The sequence below is a fragment of the Simochromis diagramma genome, unplaced genomic scaffold (assembly GCF_900408965.1).
Source record: "Simochromis diagramma unplaced genomic scaffold, fSimDia1.1 OVJJ01000497.1, whole genome shotgun sequence".
Classification (NCBI taxonomy): domain Eukaryota; kingdom Metazoa; phylum Chordata; class Actinopteri; order Cichliformes; family Cichlidae; genus Simochromis; species Simochromis diagramma.
In genome coordinates, this window is record NW_024386912.1 from 193,177 (window position 1) to 214,016 (window position 20,840).

The 20,840-nt window shown below is 47.0% G+C and overlaps 2 protein-coding genes across 4 annotated transcripts; both read right to left on the reverse strand.

The window, feature by feature from the left end:
* Positions 1–193: 193 nt before the first annotated feature.
* Positions 194–9,308, reverse strand: snrnp70 (small nuclear ribonucleoprotein 70 (U1)). The gene is made up of 10 exons (XM_040036287.1): positions 9,095–9,308; positions 8,611–8,764; positions 8,460–8,522; positions 6,489–6,543; positions 6,336–6,400; positions 6,170–6,232; positions 4,338–4,419; positions 1,488–1,589; positions 1,229–1,328; positions 194–1,147 (listed from the first exon to the last, which is right to left on the reverse strand). Exons 2-10 carry the CDS (start codon positions 8,755–8,757, stop codon positions 424–426), a joined length of 1,401 nt encoding a protein of 466 aa, XP_039892221.1. The 5' UTR covers positions 8,758–8,764; positions 9,095–9,308; the 3' UTR covers positions 194–423.
* A 2,592-nt stretch (positions 9,309–11,900) lies between these two features.
* scaf1 (SR-related CTD-associated factor 1) lies at positions 11,901–20,603 on the reverse strand. 3 transcript variants are annotated; one of them, XM_040036284.1, is made up of 7 exons: positions 20,461–20,603; positions 20,123–20,220; positions 15,638–19,143; positions 14,853–14,935; positions 14,358–14,672; positions 14,048–14,176; positions 11,901–13,196 (listed from the first exon to the last, which is right to left on the reverse strand). In XM_040036284.1, the coding sequence occupies exons 3-7, from the start codon at positions 19,044–19,046 to the stop codon at positions 13,038–13,040; spliced, it is 4,095 nt and encodes a 1,364-aa protein (XP_039892218.1). In that variant the 5' UTR covers positions 19,047–19,143; positions 20,123–20,220; positions 20,461–20,603; the 3' UTR covers positions 11,901–13,037. The 3 variants fall into 3 exon arrangements, with proteins under 3 accessions (XP_039892218.1, XP_039892219.1, XP_039892220.1); XM_040036285.1 differs by lacking the exon at positions 20,461–20,603 and having other exon boundaries at positions 20,123–20,304; XM_040036286.1 differs by lacking the exons at positions 20,123–20,220; positions 20,461–20,603 and adding an exon at positions 19,741–20,116.
* Between the last annotated feature and the right edge of the window lie 237 nt (positions 20,604–20,840).

A 20,840-nucleotide genomic window follows, 5' to 3' on the forward strand; every position in this document is an offset into this window, starting at 1 on the left:
TCCTTGCAAATATTACCAACAGCAGGAGATCAATAAAAAGGAATAAACAGAAGAGCTCATAACTGCCACAACACTACATCTTCAACCTGACAGGACGCTCATCGGGACACATTTACCAAACTCACGTGGCTGCTAAATCTGGAAATTAAAACGGCTACACCATCGAACCATTTCAAAACAAAGTTTATTTGTGTCTGTTTGTTTGTTTGTTTTTTTGGGGGGGGGGGGGGGGGGGGGGGAGACTACAACCAAAACCATCGCTACAGTAAAATGAGAGTGTGATGTAGTGGCACACGTTAGTGGGGTCATGTTGAGAGCGTACCATGACACCAGGTTACAGAAACAGACTGACAGGCAGGCTCTGACATCACAAAGGTCAAAGAACACAGACGGTATACGAGACGCTCCGACGGGCGCTTCGTTTCAGTACTCGTCTCCTGCAGCCTCCATCTTGTAGCCATTTTCACTGGAAACGTAGCCATCAGCTGACGGCGCAGACTGCTGGCCCGCCATCATCCCGTCCTGGCTGTATTCCTCCATCTGTGGCGGCACTCCTCCATCATCCTCGTTTACCATGTCGTCTTGAGGGCCCATGTCATCTCGCAGGGAGCTGTGCCGTTCCTCTCGCCGATCGCCCCTGTCTCTCTCCCCACGCTCCCGTTTGTGCTCCCTGTCTCTGTCCCGATCTCCCCTGCGTCTGTCCCTGTCCCTGTGGCTACGCCTTCTGTCCCTGTCCCTGTCTCTACGCTCCTCTAAGCCCTCACTCGCTTCTCCCTCGTGCTCCTCCAGCATGCGCTCTCCGACCTCGGGGGCAGCTTCTCCTTGGCCGATCTCCTCCCCTCCTTCTGGCCCCTTCGCCCTGTCCCTGTCTCTTTTACGATCTCTGCTCCTGCTCCTTCTCTTCCGGTCTCGACTCCTCTCCCTGCTCCTGCTGTCTCCTCCCGATGCCGCCCCACGCTCCCTTTCGCGATCTCGACGCCGGTTACTACCACTGTTGTCGTCTGCTGCTCCGATCTGTCGGTCCCTTTCTCGCTCCTGGGAACGGGTGTGGCGACGGCGTTCGCGAGATCGGGACCGGCGACGCTCTCTGTCCTTGTCCCTGTCCCGTTCACGGCTGCGTTCCCTCCGGTCTCCACGGTCACGGTCACTGTGGGCAGCACAGTTGCAATAAGTATTTACAGCAGTTTGTATTTTTACGTCAAATTACAAATGTAGAACGAAGACCCACCCCCCAAGAGGACGGTCGTCATAGCGTGACGCGTCATCTCGACCAGAGTGCTTGATGTTGACATCAGCGCCGCCTCGCCTGGTGCCACCCAGTCCACCGCCTAGACAGAGAAACCACAAACATTTCTAACATGTTCATGAGAAGTCCGCTTTCTTCAGGCGAATGTTTACAGCGCCACCTTGTAAAAACAGGCGCTGCACATTACAGTCCCACAGTGGAGGGACGCCTAACGGCGAACAACTTAGAAAGCAGTGCTCACCTAGCCTGCGAGGACGCCACCCTTTGACAGTACGTCCTCTTTCCACGTCCACCAGGACCCTTCTGCCATCAATCTTCTTCCCGTCAGCATGCTTATAGGCGGCTGGAGAAGAGTAACGGGAAGAGGGAAGATAAAAGGTGAGGAAAGGGAGCGAGGGAATATGGCTAAGGAAACAAACAGTGCATTATTATACTGACCAGGAGCAGGCGAAGCCGACATGGCTGCTCTCTGGGCAAAAGTCGAAGGATAATGGGAGTAGACTTCCTTCCACCCGAAGAGTGATTGTTACATTACACCGTTTCTTTTACTTACTCGGGGTCCTACACCAGCTACACCAAAGAGCTGCTGTTTGATAGACTAAGGTGCTGTTTCATAAAGCTGTGGCATGTTTGGATTCACTGCTGCTAAACCTTTGTGCCACCTGCTGACACGTCTACAATAAGACTTTGTTTTCTAGAAGATTTAAATGCATCGAGCTGTTGGTAAAAAGCTGCAGCAGCTTCTGTTATTACACAAAGCTGCTTTCATTTACAGGTTTACTGAGAGCAACATACAGTAGGAACATCAGCACCTGGCAAACTGTCCACTCGTGTACCACACAATGTTATGACCCATGTTGACTGATGGAAGAACGTGCCACGGTCCAGACTAAGCTACTTGATGTGTGGAGCCAAGGCTAAAACGTTACCATCCATGAAAGGGGCCTTACCAAAACCCACCAGACACAACATCATTTCACTGATAAGAGTTCAGAAAGGCTCAGGCCGAGCTTTAAGGCCTCACTAAAGTACCTCCACACCACGACAGTGTCACAGCACATCTACTTACCATACCCCGAACCCATTCCCTCTTCAAGAAGGATTTTACCACCAGTCCTACTGACATGGACCACGTGGGGAAAAGGAAACGTGGAAAAATATAAAACAAAACCCCAAGCTTCTTTGCAGGACTGGCTTTATCACAACTCCAACCTACTGAGAAAGAAATGTTCCTAACACTGGCATGCCATGGATGTGTAGGCTGAGATGCATTCAGTGCGCAGATGTTATAAACTGGAATTGTAGAAACTAGCACCTGGAAACTTTGGCCCCGGGCGGTCATTTCCTGTTGCATTTACTGTCTGCTGGATACGCAGTGACAATCATTAAAGCTAAGTGAGAGCGAGACTGAGAACCACAACAGTTTGTTTGTGGCTGCGCAAAGGGGCTGATCACATGACCCCGACAAGCCTGGTTGAGGGAAGAAAACCCAAACTGGGGGGCTCATACACGACACTCGGAAACTTCAAGTGAATCATGTTAAAGATAGTCAAAGATGTTTTGCAGCCCCCTGCACTAATTTATCCATTTTGTTGGGGACCCATCCTGGAACACTTATTCTTTGAGCTGACAGCACAGGAACCTCTTGATTAGCGTGTGGAGCTTCACTCTTCACTGTGATGAACAACAAGATTATCAGTAAATAAATGATGAGATTAAAGCTTTTTGGTGACAGTCTGCAGTTTGTAAGGCTGCCAAGTTAAGCATTGCAGCAATTTAGTGCTGTGCAATGAGAAAGACTGCAAACTCCACGTCACAACAAACTCCAGCTAATGCGAATGGCAGCCATTTACTAATGCGTGTGGCTCTCTCAGGCTCAGCTACCACTGCCTTCATTAACCTGAGGTGACATTTAGGACAGGCGGTCGGGTGCGTTCAATGGTAAAAGTCTGAATAAAAGCTCTTTAGGGTCTGCAAGAAGACGCTTTACCCATTGAACCCTATCCCTATGTAGGAGATGGAGGGTGGAAAAAAATCTTACCCATCATACAAACCCATTATACCAACCATATACTGAGCTGTGGTAGTAGGGTGTAGATGTATCATAACCATCATCATCTGCCAGCCAGCTCTGGCCAATAGCCATCACAGATTGGCGGCTGCAGTGGCAATGAGAACAACATACAGTTAATACACTGTTTACCCCACATTCCCCATCAGTTCATCCCCTGCTCCAACTACACAACTGTGATTCAGCAACTCTGGTCTTGAAGAGCTGATTGCACCAACATCCCAGAATGGCGTCATTGTGTTCGATGACACCATTCGACTAAAGAGACAGTATTTACTGTGGCATCGCCACCAGCTTAACGTATCTCGCTAGTGTGGAAAGGCTGAATTAATCTCACCATGACCAGGGTTGAAGACCACCGATAAAAGTTTGTAAAACGTGGGCTTTGACACATGTCTGGTAAAAAACCCATTCAATGCTTGGTGACCAGTCTGACTATGTGCTTACCATTATAGTCCAACCGGGAGAGCTGCTCTTCCACAAAGCTACAAGGCCTAACAGTTAAAAAGACAATGTGCCTTTGACAGGCAAAGATGTTCAGGCTCACAAATGAAACAGTTGACCCCGCCCCCACACACAAGATGCAAAAAAGAAAACAAGTCTTTATTGCTGAGAACGCCGTTCTTAGACCAGACTGATGACACGCAACACGCACGCACACTCACACACACACAGGCACACACACACACACAGGCACACACACACACACACAGACACACACACACACACACAGGCACACACACACACACAGACACACACACACACACACAGACACACACAGACACACACAGGCACACACACACACAGGCACACACACACACACAGGCACACACACACACACACACACACACACACACAGCAGAGCTCCAGCACTAACCAGCAGCTGGGCTCTCACTCAGCAGCAGTCACTACAGAGAAAGCTGCTGCTGTTACAAACAGAGCTGCAGAGGAGAAACGCCCTGCACACAGTATTTGGTCTTTAAGAAACATAACTATGTTTGGGTTCATATTGGTACTCACAGTGCATGTCTCTCTCATGCTCATATTCAATGAATGCAAAGCCCCGAGGCTTCCCCGTCCTCTTGTTGTAGACTATGTAAATCTGGAACAACAGTAGAAGAAAAGAATATATCACAATATAAATCATTACCGCACATGCTTCAAATTATACGGCGATATGGATTTTAGGCCATATCGTGCAGGCCTGGGCAACAGTAACTCAGATCACAAGTTGTTACAACCAAAGTAAGCAGAAGAGCATCCTGAATGTGCATGCACTGACAGCAACACGCCCACCTAGGACCAGGACACGCCCCTCTGCTGATGGCTGCTTCCAGCAGGATAACACACCGTGTGATAAAGTCTATCAGTTTCTTGAACATGACAATCAGTTCATTGTGGATAAATGAGCTCTGGGTCACAGATGTGAATCAAACAGAGTGCTACTGAAACATGGTGGAGCTGGAATTCAGCATCATGGATGTGCATGAAGGCGATATGGACTACAGTTTGAGGAATCCATGAGTTTTTCTCTTCAGGTGAACATGGAGTCCAACCTGTTACTATCAGGGTGGACCTTAAGTGGCTGGTGAGTTTACACCTGAGCGACCTGCCCAGCACGTGCACATGCGTTAGCTTGTCTTCATAATAGAAGTACTGAACACATCGTCGATCTTTGATGTTCTAAAGGTGTTACTGACATCAAAGTCAGTAACAAGGCATGCTACACACACGCAACACAGCCAACCACAGCTGTCCATAAATGTGTAATAACGAGGAATGGGAGAAAGCTGACAGCTGCTGTATGCACAAACCAGTCCGACGGTCCTCGGGTGTGGTTCTGGACCAACAAATACGGACTGGTATTACGGCATCCAAACAGCCCTTTCCCACTACTACCAGCTTGGCTCAACTGGACTTTGATCATTTTCCATGACAATCGAGTACCAGCTAATGTGCGTGGGGTTGTTATAGCAACACTCGTGGTTTCACGACACAGGAGCACGTCAAGGGAACAGCATACCCCTGCTCCGTGTAGCTCGCTGTCAGACTCGGGGACCACGGTGTGTCGTTGTCAAGACAACAGAGGTTTGGGTTTGAATGAGCTGCTCTCCTGATTCAACGACGATGAGTTCAGTTTGGCTCTTCTGTGACCCGTTTATGGTGAAATGATCACTTCTCCACTACGGCCCAGCACTGCTGCAGAGTTTAGAGAGGTTTCTGTAACCAGTGCCACCAGTTTGCAAAGGTCATGAGAGAGCTCACAGGTTCTCCTCATAATGAGACGTTCCTTGTGTGACACCTCTGTAACGACACAGCTTTGTGCAGGTTGGGATTGAACGAGCTGCCGTGACTCGGCCTTCAACACTTCATTTATGCACAGCCATGATTTCAACAGATGAGCTGTTAGTGACATCTGGAGAAAAGCTCATGTCAGAGCACCTTTAGAAAGACACTGGACTTCAACTGGACACGTGTCCAGTACACGAGCCCAACAGTCAATGCAATTATTACAGCATGTGGAAAGTACTCCAATAATCAAGAGTAACATTTCTCTTCCTGTAGAAAGTGACCTGCAACCGTTTTAAAGGCTAACCTTGATATCTTTGTTGCATAACACTGATACTGTGAGACTGCAGAACGGGCTTAGCTGGATCTGGACGGCTGGAAGCGCGGCTCAAACATCCTGTTCGATTCACCATTGCTGCACTGCTACATTTGATAGTTAAGGGGCAACACACACAAGTGTGCCGATGCCAGGTGTGTACTGCACGCGACAATTGAAAATAGTAGTAACTGAATAAATAAGACATTGAGCACAACATTACCCAGACGGGACCGTGTAAACGTACCCGTTTGATGGGGCCGTACACTTCAAATTCTCGGCGAAGCTTGGACTCAGTGGTGTCATAATTCTGTAGAAAGAAGATATTTAGAGTTCACACAGACAGGTAACACCCCCACCCAACAAACCCAAGCCCAACACACTTGGGCAGGCAGCTATTTGAATATACTAACCACTCGTGCCACAAACAGAGTCTTGAAGGCATCGCCCTGTGCGTTGGGGTCATTATGAGGGTCCCCTGATAGCATGCAAACAGAAAAGCAACATTAGGCCAAATCACCACATCATGCAGCGTTGGCAGAGCGTGTGCCGTGTCAGGAACTTACAAAGCTTCAGCTCTGTCTCTACTACTGCTTGCCTCCTTTCAATCTTCTCTCGTCTCTACAAAAACAAAAGATTCACAGAAACGGTTAGTGCTCAGCTTTCTTAACGATCGTTGCTTTGTTCTCAGAAAACCGGACACATACAGACTTCACAGAGCTTCATCTGTTCTAGTCTCTTTCAGCATTGGATTAAATTCATTCCCACCTCTAAATTCTTCACAAAACACCCCATAAAGTTAAAAGATGCACGTTTCCACTGATCACCTGTCAGATGGTATGTCTACAGCCTGACTGGAGCCCCAGCTGTGGTAAATAAAGCGAACTGGACATTATTTGGAAAGAAACACTTTCTCTATAAAAAGGTCCCACAGCTGACAGTCCAAGTCAGAGAACACCCAAGCTGTGAAGTCCAAAGAGTTGTCCTCAGAGGCTGGATTGTAGGTGAAGGAGGCTGCAGAAAAACGTGTGCAGTATTTAAGGTCCCAAAGAGCACCGCGGCCTCCATCGTCTACACATGGACGACGTCTGGAACCACCAGCACTTCCAGAGCCGGCTGCCTGGCTGATCTGTGCAGCTGTAGTTGAGGGTCTGAATCAGGGAGAACCTGGCTCTGAAAGAGCTTTAGTGTGGAAAGAAGAAGAAGAAGAAGAAGAACCAGCTCCCACGGTGCTCAAACCCTGTGCTGTCCAGCAGTGTGGAGAGAAACTGGCCTCAAAACGGTTACAAATGATCCACAAGCATGAAGGAACAACACGAATGTGTGCAGGGATTTGTGTGTAACCTGACGACTCACAGGTGCATGCTTCAATCCATACAAATGCAGAGCATTTATCAATCCCCCTTAATAATAAAAGCTTCATATAGAAACGTGCATTCTTTTTGTCTGATGATCTGAAACATCTCAGTGTTACACTGGGACATGAACTTACATCTGTGGATCTGTGCAAAGCTAGCAGCGTGAACCTCGTGCATGCAACGTGACGTGTGCGTATGGGGCGACTCATGCACACATATTCAAAGTTTTGTACGTGAGCAGGAGGGACGTTAGGCGTAGTTTCAGACATCGGCATTAACAGAAAGCTTATTCAGAGAAAACGATCCAACTAGTGAAGCTAAACTTCTTCTGTGGTGTGTAAATGACTGGTTTCAGGTTCGGGTAAAAGCTTTTATAAAGTAGTTTTACGTGTGCTCACACTGCTTTTGTGTGTGTGGACTGAAGCATGTGCTTGTGAGCCCTCAAAACCCACACACATTTGTAACCTTTTGAGCCAAATTTCTCAGCTTCTCTTCAGCTTGATTCTGCTGCAGGAGAAGGTGCCGGTGCTGTGGAGGACGCCACGGTTACTCAAAGGTCCTGGAGAGGCTGCTTCTTGATCCTTCCTCGCTCTTCAGTTTGCTCACCAGCCTCTTGTCAGGCGGATGCTGCTGCTACATTTTTCGTTAAAAAAAACAAAAAAAAAAAACTATCCAACCACATCTGCTTCTAAGTGAGAAACTGCTCAGGCCTCGGTGCGTACTCTGGGAGCACCCTCTCTGATTTTGTGGTTAACAAGACTGGAGCAGCACAGGGTCAGTCAGTCACCTCAGATCTGAAATATGCCGCCTGCAGACGTTCTCTGGCAGCAGCTGGCTGGAAGCGTCATTGGTCAGAATCGGGAGGCGTCTGAGTCGATGAGGGACAGGAAGTGACTGACCAAACTGCTCTCCAGCACAGCTCCTCCCTCACACTGACTCCTCCTGTTCTCTATAAAGCTGTATAATGTACAGATCATTCAGTGACAGCTAAATGCTCCGGTCATCTCTCTGTGTGGCTGTTTTCTTGGACTTACAGTGTACTGAATATTTCTGAATGTAATCTGAACTACTTTCTTACACAGTGCCAGTCTTACTGTCTGTCTGCAAAGCTGTCAGTCAAACGTTCTTCGCGGTGTCATTATGGGCTGTTGTGTGCAGGAGAACAGGTTGAATACTCACCTTTCTCTCCAGCCGCTCTTCACGGGTCTCTGCTCTTGTCGGAGGCGGGGCATCTCTCGGGTCCTGGTCAGAGAAAGGAGATATTTAACAGGACTAATGCGGGACGGAAGAAGAAGGGCTAACCAAAGCGCACAGAAGACTTTACATTCACCTCGAAATGTCTGATGAACGGGGCGATCCCACTGTAGGGCTGATTGTGGTGCTTTTCGTGGGGTAACTTCACCAGCTGAGGTAGGAAAGGTATTGGGTCCCGTGGAGCAAAGAGGGCCAGGAGGTTGGGTGGTAGGAACTGCGTCATTTTTCACCTATTGCAACAACAGGGGATCACTTCATTGACACTTATATGCTGGTCAATCCGGGCATTGAAGCACGCGACAGCCCCAAGAGCGGAAGTTCTCGGTACATGCTAACTGTTGTCCTGATTACGACGACACTCCTACAACCATAAGGCTAGCACGCGTTTCATTTTCACCCAACATCTTCCTTAACTTACAAACAGCACGGCAACGATATCTGAAATGTACGCGATAACAGCTTTTACTTTAAGTCCTATCGACTTGTTTAGCGCTTAATTGAGCCTTTCGAATTAGCCACCAAGCTCACTATGCTAACATGCAGGGTCCGCGGAGTCTTACCTTCTCTCCTCCAGTGTTTAGCAAATTTCAGATCATGTAGCAGAAGAAGAAGCGCGAGATCAGGTAGACCAGGTCCTTTGTGACAAACTTACTTCGACTGAAGGAGATAATATACTTGGATCTATTAGTAATACGAATCTGATCTTCAGGGTACCCACAGCGTGCAGCGGCGACAAATAGCTAACTGTGTCGAGTTCGCAAATAAAATGGCGGGATGCCGCAAAATAACGACAATTGTCGTAAAACGAATCGTTCAGGAAATGCGTTGAGTCGACATTATGATATTGTTCGGAGTGTTTATGAAGGAAAACAAAGTCAATTAGGGTGTTAATGTTTTATTAATCTTGTGTAAGCAATATATACATAAATTTCGTTTTTTAAGACAAAACCAACCCTACACTGGAAAAACGATTTAAATTTGTTGGTTAAATCTTTGACTTTAGTTAAAAAAAAACTGCATTTTTGTTTACTTTTTGGAAGATTTTGATTTAGTGAGTTAATACTCTGTTAACCTTTATGATTCCGTCTTTATATCTTTATTTTCTTTGTACAAAGTCTGCTAATTGGTAAGAAGTTTATATTTTCTGAATGAATAATATATGGTGCATATGTTGATTTTGCTAATAAAAAAAGTTTTGAGTCGACATTAATTTATGAAAAGAAAGACACACCCTCTGACTCTTCACAGCCTTTTGTAGCGTATGCGCCAAAGCGATTGTTGTTCCAGAAAAAGTCCAAAATAACTGGATTGTTTTGGTTCCTTTGAAGATATAACCAACAAAGTCATGGATAGAGCCTGAAACGAAGCTACGACGGAATATTAGAGCTACTTTAAAAATCAAGTCAAAATATGCAGATTACAGTTGTTTCAAGACAAACCGCCAATAATTCATTTGTATTGTACATTAATAAAATAATAACTTCACTCCCGCCGGATTGTACAGCCCGATCCGGCGGGGAGGTGTGGGAAGCGGTCGGGCGCGCCACTTCCGGCTCTGCTCTCTCCTATCTTGTCCCTTTTGTCTTACTCCTCTCTGTCACCTTTTCTATCCCTTTGAAGAAGTGAGGCTCCATAAATGCTAAAGAGGTATTATTTGTCAGTTGCAGTGAATAGAAAATAAACTGTAGGAAACTAAGCAGAAGAAAGAAGAAGAAAAATAACATTTTAACATAAACCAGTGACACTCTGGGGCCTGATCAACCCTGGCTCGGCCTCCTTGGATGAGGGTGTCTAGTAGTGATGGGATTTCCGGCTCTTTTTAGAGAACCGGCTCTTTCGGCTCGGCTCACTTAAAAAGAGCCGGCTCTTCAGGTTGTTTTGTTGCTTTAATTAATTTATCATTAACAATAATATAAAATTATGCAGAAAAGGAATTACTAATGTAAAAAAAAAGTGGTTTTATTTATATATGGTGGCCTGTAGAGACAAAACACGTACAAACTCCAAAACACATTTCTAGCATTTCTAGCATAAGTGATCTAGGTAGCTCTGAACTTCCAAAACAGAGCTATCTAGATCACTTAAATTACACAATTGAAAGCATGAAAGCACATGTGTATTGTTTGTGTATTTATACACAAGCATTCATATATAGTCAAATAAAATTTAAAAAATGTTCATTTACCTGTTACTACCACACACCAAATCTGGTCGTTGGTACTTGCTGGCTTGTGTAGCCACTAGGTAACAAAAGCTCAACACTGGCCCCTAGCATCCTGGAGCACTTCTGTTGTCTTTTGTACGTGTTTTGGAGTTTTTACGTGTTTTGGAGTTTGTACGTGCTTCAGGGTTTGTACGTGATTTGTCTGTAGGGGCCACCGAAAATGTACTTTTATTTATTCACGCCACATAAAATGTAATAAATAAATCATATAATACAAAAATCTATTCACATTTCAACTTTTAACATAACAGCCATCCCTCAAGATTATCTCCATTTAAAGCAATGCATTATCCGGGACTGTAACATCTAATCCTTTTTACTGAATTATTTTATTAGGGACACAGAAGAAAAACACATTATTGACCATTTTGAGAATAAAGTTAGTGGACTCGTATTTGATCACAGTAACGTAGGAGGGATGTAAACACGGTGTGATGTTGAACAGGTGGTGCAGAGAGCTGCGTGTGGTCAGAAGGAAACCCACACAAACTTGGAAGAGTGGATTTGTACAAAATGAAATGGCTGGTAGTGGACCGATGGCCACAGTCACGTGCAGTAAACAGGATGTATGGTAGGTAGATATCATTTCTGCTGTAACCCACAACACTCGTGTTTCACTCTTTCAGTAAAACTTCCCTACTTTCACATCTAGTTGTTGCAGTGGAGGTGGAGTCATGTGGTTCCACGCTCCCTGCCCCGGGGTGCTCCCGTTCTGCTGGGGACACCTAGCCTGGCACGGCACGTGCCTTCCAGATGAGCTGGAGCCGGTCAAACAGATGTGTGGTAAACGCTTCCGCCAAACCAGGAAGTAAACACTGGATATTCTGTTTGTGTGGCCACATCTAAACAGTTCGTCATTCTTGTTGCTCTTGACCAATAAAATATTAAAGTTTCCAGCCAACTACTGCCCCCTTGTGGCCAAGCGCCCAGCCTACAGGCAGCTTGACTTCATTAGGTCGGCCGCGTTTAGCTCCCATTTCATTCACGTTACATTTGTAACTTTCAGGGTTTCACATTCTTGTGTCTTTCAAATAAACTGGTAAACTAAATGAAATGGTTGTATTTCTTTTTAGCTTACGCTGGTAAGAAATGTCCAATTACACACATGAAGTTTTAGAAAATGCCACTCTTATTGGTTAAGATGATTTTAGAATTCATTTTATTCCATAACAAAGAAATGTGTTTTGGACAAATATTACACACTAATATTTGACTATTGTTGTAACATCACATCCTGTTAGTGTAGTCTGCCTGTGTCTGTTCCCTGCACATGAATTCAACTTGGAAAATGACGTGTTAGTGGATTGTGTGTGCATTTATGTAACGAAGGTCACATGGGACCATCATGTAGTGTTTATTAAGAACAGCTGGGGCCAAAATACATAAGCGATCGACACAGCTGGCCAGAGTTTGTAGTTATATACTGTCTGTTATATTATTATAGTTTAGTCTACAGGCTGTGTCCAAGTTCAGGGGCTGCAGCCTTTGAAGGACCCTACCCAGTCTGAGGGTGGTTAAACTGGACGGTCTAGCCTGCGACGTGAGGCTCCAGCAGCAGCTACAGCTGTGGTAGACGGTCGAGAAAGTCCTGAACAGTCTCTCTATGAACAGAAACACTGACAGAGAGCAGACAAAATAAATAATACAATGTTTACCAGTGTTAAGCAACATTTATAGTGTGTTGGTCATTTTATAAAGAGACTGAGTATAACTGTCAGTCTCAGTAACATGCACAGAATACACAATAAAAGAAGTGAGAAATCAGCAGTGACCAACAGCCTACAAGCTGCCTATAAAGACACAGGGACGCAGTACTTCTGTTTAGTATTGTTTAACTCCTTTGGGTGTGCAGCTGGGTATCACGTCTCCTCTCAGTCTGGATGTTGATATAAAGGGGAGGAGAAACATTTAATTCAATACTATTAAAAAAGGTCCTGTAATTACTCCCACCATTGAGACACTCCTAACAAATCCAACCAACAAAAACTAAGAACTAGACCCTTGACAAAGGTAGGATTTATTGCAGGGTTCAATCTGGGACTGAATTAGCTCACGAGTGTCTAGACAGGATCTACTTACTGAACCTTGAGTTCATGATACATTTGGAAAGGAATATTTACAACATGATTACAGCGATGAGGATACATACTTCTACATGAAAGTATAGACAAGGGAAGGTACGGAAACAATAAAATTAGGCAATGACAATCAGCGAACTGCTCACGTATTGAGCAGATTGTGGCAAAGGTGGAACATCCCCCCCACCCAAAAGTCTTGTATTAGGCAGAGGGATGCAGGGCTCCTGGCTCCCTGTCATCCCTTTCTTCCTCGTCCATTTTGCGCCCGTGTTTACGGAAGTATTTGTAGCGCTGAACATACAGCTTCACAAGGTTGCTGACTTTGACTGGGTTGATTTCTCCAGTGCGGCTGTGGCAGATCTAAGATAAAGACACAGTGTGATTAAACAGTAACAACTCAGAACACAAGTACATAGCTTCATTTATGGACGCACAGATCAGACATTTTGACTAGATGCTGGTCCAATCCCATCATAAAAGCTCCAATGAAGGAGCAGGACGATCCACTCAGGTGCACTGAGTGGCAGCTGATAGCTAGCATAGCAAAGAGAAAGCTAACAGCAGAGGGTCAGCAGTTACAAAGTACTCCACGCCCGTGACACCAACAGCGTTCCTTTGTGTGTCTGTAGAGTGTGACTGTGTTCATGTGAGGCCGCATGAATGAAATGCACACATGGTGAGTCTTTGTTCTTACGTTCTCTGGACGAGCTGCCAGCGTGCTTTTACTGCTCGTGATTAAAAAACCTGATGCAACCTTATTTCACCTCACCTTTCTCTGGCCACTGAGGACATGTGTGCAGATGTGTGCAGGTGTGTGCGGATGTGTGAGGCTGTGTGCTTATAGGAAAATCAGAAGAATAGACTCGTGCCAGTGTGAATGAATACAAGCTGATCTGAGACTAATGCAAATAAACTATGCTAATAATGTCAATATTCATATTAGTCTTAATTATTCTTAATTCATATTATTTTACTGATAAATACCAATTCACTAAATGTATATTATTGCATTTATTTGTTAATGCAGTACACAAAGGCGTGGTACCAGGCTCTCAGTGGAAACATCCATAGTTTTATTGTAGAAATGCTGCATGTTGTAGCCACACTGTCAACTTTATGCTGCTGTAGCGACAAAGTGCAAAGTCAACATGAGCCATGTGATATATAAGACAGTGCTACGTGTGTGGTTGGATTTGTGTGTGAAGGCTCACCTTATGCACTGCTTTCCTGAGGATGTCTTTGTATTCTTCCTTGTTGATGTCTTTGCGTTGGTAGTAAGGCTTGATCGCCAGCTTGACCTCCTCTACTGCCCGCTCCTGTGTATGCAGCTTCTTTAGGTACTGTGCAATTCAGGGAAGAATCATGTTAAATAAAGGAACCCACAAAAACAACACAGCAAATACAAAAAGGCCACAGCTAAACCCAGGGGGTGAAGCAGGACCACTGCTAAGCCCCGTCCCACCAGCACAGGCTTGTTCAGCCTGGAGGGCACACTGCTCTCATCAGGAAGTTCAAGTTTACCTTATCCGGGTCTTTGCTCTCATTGTCCCATCCAGTGTCACTAGAACTCCCAGACACACCTGTCATCCCCACAGGTACGATGGAGGGTGGAGTCTGAGCGCATCCACCAGCTATTGACGGGTGCAGGTGTGAAGGTGGAGTTTTAGTGCAGCTAACCAATGGGAGGGAGCCGTGCAGAATGAACTGGGCTGGGCTCAGTCCAGGAGGTGGGGGGAGAGAGGGAGGGGGAGGAATTTGTAAGGATGAAGAGGAAGAGGACGCCGAGGGAGTGAGAACATGCTGCTGGGACTGGTTCTGATTGGCCTGTGAGAGCATCTGCACGTGAGAAAGGAGACAAACGAGTCGACGGTCATTCAAACAACAACAGGATCATCATTTCAAAAAGGCTGCACACAGCAAGGTCCCACTCTAGCACAGTGTGTGTGAGTGGCCTCCTAAGAACGTGCACTAAAATGTTCCTCCCCACTGCAGATGAATGAAGCTCCACTGAGTCACCTGGCTGGTTGCTTGAATGAACTCTTGTGCTTTGGCTCTGCTGGCAATATTGGCCTCTTCCATTTTGAAGAGCAGAGCAGTCACTGTGAGAAACAACAGACTGTTTAGGGAAACAGACTGACAAACACACACAATCATGTTTTATAACAGGGCAGCATGATCTTTAAAACTATAGATGGATTCGTATGATTGTCTAAAAGCTTAAAACAGTGCTGCACAGCCCGTGCTGCCCTCGGACACAAACTGTACTGTCAGTCTACACTTTACCAGAAGCCTGGAAAATACTCCGACAGTGACCAGCAACATGTGGAAAATTTGAACCTGTCCTAAGTTTACCCCCCGTCCCTTCTGATAGGTTGTCCCATGAAGGAAAGAAGCGCTGCTGCTGTCAAAGCTCTTCTGGTCGCCTCTTTGCTGCCACTGTGTCACACATGCTCCCTCATGCACACATCTACTTTGATTAATCTGTAAGTTACTGTCAAATGTCCAACAGCATTAAAAAAGTGTTCTGATGATGTTTAAGTGCAAAGGTGAGTGAAATGCTGGCGCAGTAACTCTTCATTTTCTCCACAACACTAAGAACTACTTCAGTAATCTCATACACTTAGGTCGATGTGAAGAAATGCTAGTAACAGCAAAACCCTGTCAGTGACAACCTGGTTCAAATAGGAGAGACCATGTGACCCAACTCTGCACCCACTAAATGCCCAGCTGTGCACACTACTAACAGTTTAGTCTCTGCGCTTGAATAATGTGCCTTCTCTGCATAGGGAGAGTCAACTTACATGCTAAGACACCTCCGGTTGTGCAGTCCACCCCAGTCTGGAGACTCCAAGGAAGAGTGGGTGCAGGAGCTGGAGGGGGAGGAGGAGGCGGCTTACCAGCAGATGAAGAGGACACAGATGAGGATGGGTCAGAAGAAGACAGAGGTAGAGCCAGGGAAGGGAGACCACAGACGGTTGAGGACAAGGAAGAAGGCGAGCCCAGAGATTTTGACAGATCATCCTGACTTGGCAGCTTGGCCGTGGGCGGGGCGCTGCTGAGACCAGCTCCTTGTGAGGGGGCCAGGTTGGAAGGACTGGATGCTGGTTGTGTAGGACTCGGCTGTTTTGGACAGTCCTCAGTTAAGAAAGAAGGATCTGGAGTCTTACAGCTGCTGTCTACAGTTTGAGAGTCTGGTGAAGACTCCCTGGTGTCCCGCAACGATGGTGCAACAGGTGGCGGAGGGGTCTGAGGAGGTGACGAGGATGGTGGGAGCACACTAGTGGAGGAGGATGTGGACGAGGAGGAAGAGCAGGGTGCGGGGCCAGCTTGGCCAATATGTGGACTGACCGACTTGCTCCCATCTCCAACGCCTGACTGAACATCTAAGGAGACACCCCCACCCCAGGCTTCGGACATGACTTTAGTTTGGCTGCTGCCTCCGGCGGCCAACCCCGCTACTTCGGCCTTTTCTCTCGTCTTCTTGGCCAGGCGGCGGCGCCGCTTGGTTACCAGAGAGGATGAAGGGGAGGAAGCTGAGGAGGAAGTGGATGTAATGGAGCTGGGTTTTGCTTTCTTGGATTTCAGTCCTGCAGGACCGGTCAGCGATGATGGCGGTGCGGATAGACCGCTGCGTTTTCCCATACTGACCAGGTCTTTACTCCGCCCACCCAGTGACAGTGGTTCTGAACAAGGTTTCAGAAAAGGTGACCTGCTTTCATTGTCCCTGCAGAACACAACTGCAATTGAGCCACCCACCACAGACCCCCCAGTACTCCCTGCTGCACCACCTGGGCCGAGAAGGTCCATGTTCAGTTTTCCAGAGCCAACCGAAGACCCCGTGGTACTGCTTACGCCTTCGCGCACCAGAACCGACACTTTAGACTGAAGCTTACCTTTCTGACTAGCACCACCTTCTTTCTTGGACTTCCCAGAGCGACTCGTGTCTTTTCTGCTCTCCTTGTCCCGGTCTTTGTCTTTTTTGATCTTCCTGGTTCGCTTTGCTGATGGGAAGCCAGGGGAAACAGAGGCAGATCCGGAAGAGACCATCAGTGAAGAGAGGCATTTGCTTTTGGTTGTACTGGCAGAAGCCGAAGCTTCAGAGCGGGCAATTTTCTTTAATGTGCGAGATTTCTTTTTGGGTTCATGTCCAGTCTTGGGCGTAGCTGCAGCTTTAGGGCTGGGGACGGGAGCCTCTGGAGGCAGAGCAGCAGGGGGCGTGTCCTCCAAAGATGGGTAGTCTGAGTCCAAAGCTTCACCATCCAAAGACAACACATCAATCTCCAGTTTGTCTGAATAGCGGTCTGACTCATAGCTGTGATACCTGGGAGGCGAGAGCGACTGCGATCGGCTCTGACAACTGCCTTGTTTCCCTGCCTCTCCAGCTGAATGCCATTTTCTCTTCTTTTTACAGGGCTTGTCGGAGTCCTTTGTGGCCCTTCCAGGAGAGGATGGGGTAAGTCTCGGAGACCCGGGAACGGTGGTGGTCGTAGTGGTGGTTGTGACCGTAATGGTTCGCTTAATAGCGAAGAGGTCAGACCCACTGAGGTCCTGGATGGACGGAGGTATGACGGGACGACCGTCTCGTCTCCTATCCCTGTCACGTTCCCTTTCTCTGTTGCCTTCTCTCTTTTCTCTGCTTCTTTTGGACCGCTCTGAAATGCCTCGCTCTCTGCTCCTTGAATGATGTTTTCCCTTCCTTTCCTTCTCCCTCTTTCTGGAGCTAAAATCTTCATCCCGTCCATCTCGCCTGTGGCTACTGATGCGATTGTGTTCCCTCCCTCTGTCGGTGTCTCTGTCCCGATCTCCAGTCCGGCTCCGGTGTTTATCCCTTTCCCTCTCTTTGTGCCTTTCTTCAGACAGGCTGGAAAACGACCATCTGGTGTGGCCATCTCTTCTTGAAGAATTGCAGGACCGTGAAGTCTCTGGGCTGCTGTGCCATCTTTTCTTCCTCTTCCGACTGCTGCTCCTGCTGCTCCTTCTGCCTTTATCCTCTTTGCCCATCTTTTGCGCCTTTTTCTTGTTCGACTCCTGAGCCCACTCTTTGCCTTTCCTTCTCTTTTTTCTTCTAATCTCCTTTTCTCCGTCTTTTCTATCTTTGCTTTTTTGCTGGCTGTGGCCCTTGGAGCTTTTGGAGGACTTGCAGCACTTGCCACCCTGATCTTCAGGAGGCGTTAAAGGGGACGAGGATGTAGAAGTTGGAGGATGAGAAGGAGGCGGTGGTGGTGGTGGCGGCGGCGGCTGGGGAGAGCAGGGTGAAGAAGCAGGAAAGGAGAGATATCGTTCCTTCCGTCTGCTGACCAGCTTCCTTCTCAGATCCTCTACTCCTACCACAGGCTCATCCTTGAGCTCGCTGTCTACTTCCCAGCTGCCCTCTGTGCAAACGGACACAAAGCCATCCCCATCTAGCACTCGGAAGATTCGCTCTGGCTTTGACCCAAAGAAGGAGATGCTGGGAGAACTCAGGGGGAGGGTTTCCTCTACAGGTCTCTTACTGCTCCCATCTCTTTCAATGGCTCCAACTATCTCGCCCTCCTCTATCTCAGAGTGATCTGAATCAGCTTTCATGGTGCTACAGTCAACCCTCCTCCTCAGAGGGAGCTGAGTGCTCAGACAGGCGCTTGGAAGGTCAGTGAAGGTGTCCGTGGAATCTGGAGGTTCCTCCACCTTCTCCTTTTCTTCTCTTATAGTGTTTCTCTTCAGTACCCTTGCTTTGCCACTCTCATCATCAACATCTGACGCTGGGGAACCTGTGGGGTCAAAAGGATCGTATTTCTCCCCTTCCCCCACCTCCTTCATCTCAGTTCCTTCTTTTGCTCCATTATTTGGATTGAAAGGATTGTACATCACCCTTTTCCTCTCCTGTTTTTCACAGTCAGCACTTTGTTGCATTAAAGTGTGAGGCAAACAGTCTGAGGAAGCGGTACTGCATGTAGGTTTGGAGAGAGACTGCGTAGCTAGAGAGGCAGAGCTGGAGGAAACCCTGGCTCTCTCTGTTCCATTGAATTGGCTTTTTACATGGCTGGGATAAACTGATGTGTTGGCACATATAGAGGAGGACGTAGACAATGGAGAAGATGGACCGGTTGAAGGAGATGATGCAGAAAACGAAGGTGAGTAGGAAGGAGGGCTCTTTGAGGTCTCTTCAACTCCACCTGGGGAAGAGAAGGCCCTAGGCCTCCTTCTGAAGCCTGATGCCAAAGTCAAGTCCATGAGCCAGAAATACTGGTGGGTCAGAAAGTGAGGGAAGTAATACTGAGACACCTAGGGCGTGGCAGGTCACACCAGAAAACAGGGCTCAGGAACCAACCTTGCAGGAAGAAAAGAACATGTGTCACTTTACGTTACAATATAATCCACGTGGAAAGGCTCCCTGGAGAGCCTACGATCCTGACACATGATGAATATCATGGAGGATACTCAGACTGTTTCTACAGTTGTGTTGTCAGAGTGAGGGCATGTCTTCAGTACAGTACAGAGAAACTAAGAAAAGACTGAACAAATTTGAATGATATTATTATTGTTATTGTTACAAAGAGCTAAATATGCATCTGCCTGCTAACATGCTTCTGCAGTCGGGACTCTGTTTGGAGTCCAGTCATATGAAACAGAAGACCCGAGCCAGTCTGAGGGGTCCACCGAGCCCCACTGCGCTCTCACCAGGGTGAGCTGAGAGACGGCTGAAGGCAGCCGGAGGAGGAGTGGACCCCACACCGGATCAACAGACACATTTTTCAGTCCACGCTCACTGAACACAATCATTAAAAACTGCGCAGCACATGACTGCGTCTCTGTTGTTTACACGGTGGATTACACGTTACCGTCGTTCTCCTTCTGTTGGGATGCTTACGTGATTTCTGAGTTGTAAAAGAAAAGAACATGTTTAGCTTCCATATCAGGGACTCACTTCTCAGTGCTTGTCACAGATAGCATTATCATTAGCTTTCCGTGGCTGGACAGCGCGTTGGTTGCTTTACAAAACATCTGTCCGCCTTGCGTTTTGACCATTAGCTCCATTATGTGTAATGCGGATTTGTCAGCGGTCGCACACTCGATTGATTATCAGACGCTAAAAATGTCTGGCGGCAGATTTTCAGTTACCCATGCAGCTAATTAGCTTAGCGCAGCTAGCAAGAAGAGCAGTATGTTGATGGGTTCCCTTCATGCCGGTCGCCTTCTGTCTCAGGCCAAAGCCACCGCTTCACATCTACTGGCTGTTACTTTGTCAGACATTCAATCAAACCACGAAATTAGACATATGCGGCTTTTTGTGGTGTTTAAATACGTACCAGGGTTTAAAACGGGTCTGTTCCACCAGCCACCGCCATCTTCCCTCCCGTGAAACCGGACGACAAAGAATGATGGGAAACGGAGTGAATATCAGGTGCTGCGAAAGAGCCGCACACATCATTTAACACACGTCATTAAAGTTGCCTTTGAGGTGCCGTGCTCGCGACACTGTTACACATTTTAACAGAACTACAAACTGGCTTTTTAAAAAGTGTCTCTTTGTAACAACTAATTCATTTCTGCTGTGACTGGTTCACAGACAGCTGTCTGAAGTCTGCTGCCTAAACCCGGACTTCTAGATCAAAGTAACATGAACATGTTTACTGTCATAGCTCACTTTTACTTACTGCTCCCCAGGTAAAAACACCTGTTACTAAAGAAAGGAGACCGTAGCTGTTCAGCACATCCAGGCTCAGCTGGCTTTGAACATCACCCGTCCATCCAGTGTCTGTCCCAGCTGCCATAGAGCCAGGACAGGCCATCCACCTGCTGCAGGGCTAACACTCATATGTACACTTGTGATGATGACCATGCATGTTTTTGGACTGCAATAGCACAGTGGCGTGAACAGAAAGAACCCACACAGACATAAGAACTTGCTGTCCAGTATGGCCACAGCAGTGCGGGGAGGTTTTTTCCTCATATCTTTAGAATATAATTTCACATGAAAAAACTTTAAATACTAACCTTGCTGCCTTTTCTTAGGATTGTTTCTCC